The sequence below is a fragment of the Vicia villosa genome, linkage group LG6, assembly GCF_029867415.1.
Source record: "Vicia villosa cultivar HV-30 ecotype Madison, WI linkage group LG6, Vvil1.0, whole genome shotgun sequence".
In the NCBI taxonomy this organism is placed as follows: domain Eukaryota; kingdom Viridiplantae; phylum Streptophyta; class Magnoliopsida; order Fabales; family Fabaceae; genus Vicia; species Vicia villosa.
In genome coordinates, this window is record NC_081185.1 from 159,316,498 (window position 1) to 159,322,497 (window position 6,000).

General features: G+C 38.4%; 1 protein-coding gene across 1 annotated transcript; it reads right to left on the reverse strand.

Annotated features, from left to right (window-relative positions):
• Positions 1-201: 201 nt before the first annotated feature.
• Positions 202-4,692, reverse strand: LOC131610811 (cellulose synthase-like protein D5). The gene is made up of 3 exons (XM_058882859.1): positions 3,611-4,692; positions 2,720-3,524; positions 202-2,234 (listed from the first exon to the last, which is right to left on the reverse strand). Exons 1-3 carry the CDS (start codon positions 4,579-4,581, stop codon positions 456-458), a joined length of 3,555 nt encoding a protein of 1,184 aa, XP_058738842.1. The 5' UTR covers positions 4,582-4,692; the 3' UTR covers positions 202-455.
• Between the last annotated feature and the right edge of the window lie 1,308 nt (positions 4,693-6,000).

The window sequence follows — 6,000 nt, forward strand, 5'->3', positions numbered from 1 at the left end:
AAAATTTCAAGAGTAACACACCAAAGTGAAAAGTGAAATGAACTTAAATTTTCACGACCTTATTCATAATTTTTGTTTAAGTATATATGATGATATTGTGATCAAATACCACAATAAAAGCTAGTTTGGGATGAAAACTAAAATACCGTCTCATGTTAGACATAAAATGAAAGAAAAAATCTATCAAGAATGAAACCCAGTAATAATAGTGATAAACAAACAACATTGTAGAATGTACCTTTAGAGACATTCAGTGATATTATCATCTCAGTCATTTGAGATTAACAACTACAGAACCAAGTTTGCAAATTCCTACTCTCTTGAATATAGTAGTACTATATATATTGATAGTGTCACACAATAACAACAGAAAGTAAAATGTACCCAAAATATTACAACATAGACAATCCAGATGCAAGATGAAGTAGAGAAACTTCATCACCTTCCTCAAACTATCAAGGGAACTGAAAATTCATGAAATCTTGTGGTCTTCCACCAGCAGGAGGGTGAATATAAACCCAAAGCAAAGAAATAATAATTGACAGTAAACCAGACCAAACGTAGATAATTGTTGGAACCTTTCCTCTCCTTCCCAAAAGCCCTTTTGCAAATGGATAAAGATGACACAGAACCCAAATGCTGAAAAACAATCCTCCGACAAGTTTACTCCATTGTGGAAATGGACTGTAGAGAGTCCTGGCTACTCCCACAGCAATAGCAATAGTATTCACCATCATAATTGTGATTGGAGGAACCATTAGAAAGCTCCATTTCACTACATAAAGATCAGCAAACTCATCTTCTCCATCTTCTGGTGTTGCTGACTTAGATGTCAATGTGAATGAGATGTCTACTCCTGCTATCACCTTCAACAATCCTTGTAAAACAGCTGCGGGATGTGCGCTCGTTCCTCCGATTAACCAAAACTGTTCATTTCTCCACCAATCATGTAGTGTGATGCCTGACCACTTAATCTCGAGTAGTGCAAGTAAGCATAGTGTGACTGTGATTCCAAGCAAGAACACTAGAAAGGTTACACTGAGAGATTGGACTATAAACTGTCCTGAGAATAAGGATAATGCGGGTAGGAAGCAATACACAATCAGAAACATTGAAGTGAAAGGGTACATTCCAACATTGAAATATGCTACCCTTTGCAAGAATTTCATTCTAGGACTCGCCAATAACGCGTTGTTCCTTGAAAAGAAGATCTCAACAGACCCTGTTGCCCAACGAAGCACTTGGTGTAGCCTGTCTGTTAAATTGATTGGAGCTGTTCCTCTAAATGCATCTCTTTTTGTCACACAGTAAACTGATCTCCACCCTCTATTGTGCATTCTGTAACCAGTCACAACATCTTCTGTGACTGAACCATATATCCATCCTACTCTTTTCCCCCACTCAGTTTTATCCTCGTAGTAACAAGATATAACGCTAATTGCCTCGGCAACTGTAGCAGCATCTAACGGCTCACGAGGCACGGCAAGAGAACCTGCAGGCCTTCCTTGTGTTCCATTTCCTTTTGAATCTTGAAGCAACCTTCCTTGATATTCTGCTACTGGAATGGATGCAGCTAGAGAAGTAGAATTTCCAAACCTTTTGGGAAGAAGCAAGGATTCTATATCTGCATCGTCATCGTTGTGATCGCAGTTGATTGGCACACAAACTTCATCTTCTTCCTTTTTTGACACCTTAGGCTTTCTAAGAAACAACTTAATTTTCCTCCTGCCAAACCATCCATGATGTTCAGAAGCTCTAGGTGGACTAAAACCATAGAGAGCTGTTCTTCTGAATATGCAGCCAGTTCCAACATACATTGGACCTTGTAAACCGTCAAGAGCTCTCATGCTCACATCAAAGAATACTGTGTTGTGATTTGCGTATCGATCGCTAGGGTCAATACCTTCAAACCTTTGAGGGAACTGAACATAGCATATCCTGTCACCGCCTCTGTCGAGCATAAAGCACATACCCTCTCTGATGGCTAATGAGTTGTAGATGTAATGATCACAATCAAGATTGAGAATGAAAGGTCCATTGGACATGATGGCACTAGTTCGAACAAGAGCGTTCATGGCGCCAGCTTTCTTGTTGTGATCGTATCCTGGCCTCTTCTCACGAGACACATAAACAAGCATTGGCAACCTAACATCAACATCTGTTGAGTCAATCAAGTTATCTCCATCTGCTTCTGTGCCATATTCTGGTTCTACATTTGGTGGAGCCAACATTGCCTGCAAAAAGATATTAACAAACAACATTATTATTATTAAACACAAGTCTCAACACCAGTAGTTGACAATGTTGAAGAAGTTGCATAAATCTATGATTCAAACTCTATAGTTAGTGATATTTAATATCTACCGTTTATACAGTATTGTGGTACTCGTAAAACACAGCATTGTTATTATTACACACAAGACGCAACATCAAGTAGTTGATCATATTGAAAAAATTAACTGAATCTATGATTCTAAGCTATAGTTAGTGATATCTAATATCAATGATTTAAACACTATAGCAGTACATATAAAACACAACATCACTATCATTACATACAAGGCACAACCAATAAATTGATAATGATTCAAACTCTATAGTAAGATATATCTAATATCAAATGATTTAAACACTATAGTGGTGCATATAAAAACACGACATTGCTATCATTACATACAAGACGCAACCAATAAATTGATAATGTTGAAGAAGTAATTACCTGAATTATACCAGCATGGTCACCTCTAGAGTGGTCAGGTTCTGCTGATGGCCAAGTTCCAGGCCAATGAGAACCATCAGACATCCAAGTTGCTCTAGGAACCTTAATGAGGTCGGATATATCCGAACCCGTTTCCATCTGTTTCTTCTTGGCTCGTAACTCCTCATGGGCATTGTAAGCATCTGATCTTCTCCTTATAGATTCAGGTAAGGAATTGATCCTCACTTTGAATTCATCATATTCCCTCTTCACCCTTCTCCTCTCCCTAACAAAGTCCAACCTAACTTTGTTCTTGAGAAAATCGCGCTTCTGACCGAAATATGCCTCAGGATTTCTCGGTTCAATTTGGTGTTTTTTACAGAAAGGAACCCAAACTCTAGCAAAACTAGCCGTCTCTGCAAGAGCTTCAAATGTCAAAAGAGCTCCACCATCATCAGACAAATAACAAGCAACTTTCTCCACCGGATAATCAACTGCAAGAATAGATAAAATGGTGTTTGCAGTTACAAGAGGTGGCTCCTTTTCTGGATCTGCTGTTGAAACAAAAACATCAATTCCAGGTAGATCAGACCTCCCTTTCGGGTTTCTTAGATTCGGTGACTCAAACCGATCTTTCAAAACAGCCAAATCAGTAACTCTGTTCACCGGACACAGCTTAGGAAGCTGATCAAGTAGCCATGAAAATGCAAACCATAGCTCACAAGTCACTGACATTCCCCACAACCACATCGCCTCATGGTTCCGGTGTCGAATCCTCCATGTAAGAAACAAACCAAGTGCAGCAAGACGCATCAAAATTAGCAACCTTAACACACAAACAAACAAACACATTAGGAAACAAGGTTTATCCCAAGAATAAAAATCAAAAGCTTGGAATTCAAAAAGACTTACCTATAAGGACTTAGAATTGCAGCTGAAACCCCAACTTTCCTAGTCAAAGGTCTTCTACTTTTCTTCCCGAAATCCGGAGGCGGTTCATATCCATTGGAACCATATCCATCTTTAGGCCAAACAGCATTTCCATAACCATAAGTTCCTTTAGTTTCAAAGAGCCAACGAGTATGATCAAAATCCTGTGGATGATTCTGCGCTTTAAAAGACTTCACAAGAGAAAGCCTCTTATCCAGCTTAAATTCCGCCATGGAAGGTAAAGGTAAAGCCTGATCTTCACACTCAGACACCTCTTCTTCCTCCTCTTCTTCTTCCTCATCACTAACATTGTTGTAAGGTTCTTTACATCCCGGACATTTACCACCACCTCCTCGATTTCCATATCCATTTCCATTTCCATTTCCGCAACACTCTTTGTAACAATCCCTGCAAATTTTGAACCCACACTCACAAGTACAGCCCTTAATCGCGTCCTCGTCGCATCCTTTCATTCCACAGATCAATTTGGATTTCAACGGCGGATTTTCATCGCGGTTGTCAGAGCATTCGATGACATGACCTCGTGTGACAGAGTTAAAACCACCGGTGAAGATAGTACCGGAGATGTAATCGGTGTTGTTTCTTGCGTTTTCTTCAGGGAGGCTTGTTTGAGAAGACGAAAGCGGCATCCGATCTGGCGTAGGAGGAATGTGAACTGTGTAGGAAACATACTCTGTAGTTGTTTCCTCAGTAGCATCGGAGTAGTTTCCACCAGCTGATAGCCTTCTTCCGGTGCTGATTCCGGTGGAAAGTCGGTTAGATCGGTTGGTGAGAGGTGAATTAGGGTTGTTATTATCGTCATTGTTGTTGTTGGAGACTGAAGGACGTGGTTGTGGACTAGTTAGACCGATGCTTCTTCTTCGAGTTCCTCCGGTTTTGCCGCCGGAGGAGACGGTGATTTTCACCGGAGAAGAAGAAGAAGTGTTCACCATTTTTCAGAAACAATGAGAATGAAGATGAGGGAAGAGAAAAAAACGGTTATTTCATATGGAAAGTGAATGAGAATGAAGGGGAAGAAGTGGGTTTAGTTATGGAGAAGGTTTGAATTTGAATAGGAAAGAAAAAGTTTGGGGTGGGATTTAAATTTAACGGTCGATAAATCTGGACCGTTTATTTAGATGGATCTGGGATATGCTTTTTGTGCTTTGATTTCTGAATATAAAACGGTCCGTTTGATAGTAGTCAACTATACTCAACTAAAGGAGTTTCAACTTTCAACTTTATATTTTTTTTTTTATTGTCATAATAATGAGTAGAGTAAGTAATTTTTTATTTTAAAAAATTATGTGTTTATTCGAATGATTATAAATTTGTAATGGCTATTTAAGAAATTGATGCAATTATTAGATATGCTATTTAGAAAATTGATGCAATTATTAGATATTCAATTAATAGTTATAATTTTAAGTCTTTTTTTAATTATTAACAATTAATTATTATTTTATTTTTCTCAAATTTTATTTATTAATTATTTTTAGTTGATAGTTAAATATTTTTTTTGAAATAAAAGCTTTATATTTCAAAATGAAAGAAATTACATACAGGATTGACCCTCTTAGCCAATGCCAAAAATCCTATCAATGATTACATAAGTAATATAGCAATCTTGCTCCTATAGATGGTGTATTTCCATCCTCTATAAACAACAGCATCTATAATATTTTTAACTACTCTATCACTATCTATGGTATAAGTGTCTCTATGAAAGATGTAGTAATTTCTTTGTGTCCATATAGCATGAATGGTTTCAGCTGCCAAGGCTTTGAACAGGCCTTTCCTCCATCCCTTACCATGAGTCCAAGAATTAATCCAATTGAGGTTGACAAGTTTAGCATCGATTTGCATCCAGTGGCATATAGCTTCCCAAATAACAGTGGCATACTTACAGGTGAATATAGTATGATCAATAGACTCCACATCGTGTCCACAGAGTTCACATTTAGTATCCTTCAGTAGCCCTAGTTTGTAGAGTCTCTCCTTTGTTGCCAAACGACCGTGGTAGCAAAGCCAAAGCGTGATTTTGGCACGGGGTCTGGCGATGTTATGGCACATTAAGTGGTGCCAACTGATACCAGGGGTTGAGTCTTGAATAAGGCAGTGATAGATTCTGGTCATGGAGAAATTCTTGCTTCTAATCATACTGTCCCAGTTTTGTCTAATAGCTGCAATATCCTCTTTCCTTTTCATGATATTTTTCAGAATCCAAGTACAATTATCCTTTGTTTGTGTGTTCAAAGGTTCCTGCCCCTTGAGGTAATAGCAATGGACCCACTTAACCCAAAGGTTATCCACTTTCAAACAGATATTCCACAGGCATTTTATGAAGACTACCCTGTTCCAAATCGCAAGAT

What these genes read in the sequence shown, in the direction of transcription:
- LOC131610811 (XM_058882859.1), bottom strand. Translation starts at nt 4,581, where the DNA reads ATGGTGAACACTTCTTCTTCTTCTCCGGTGAAAATCACCGTCTCCTCC. An exon ending in GCAATTCTAAGTCCTTATAG is followed by an intron (nt 3,525 to 3,610) that starts GTAAGTCTTTTT and finishes TTGTGTGTTAAG; the next exon opens with GTTGCTAATTTTGATGCGTC. An exon ending in ACCATGCTGGTATAATTCAG is followed by an intron (nt 2,235 to 2,719) that starts GTAATTACTTCT and finishes ATCTTTTTGCAG; the next exon opens with GCAATGTTGGCTCCACCAAA.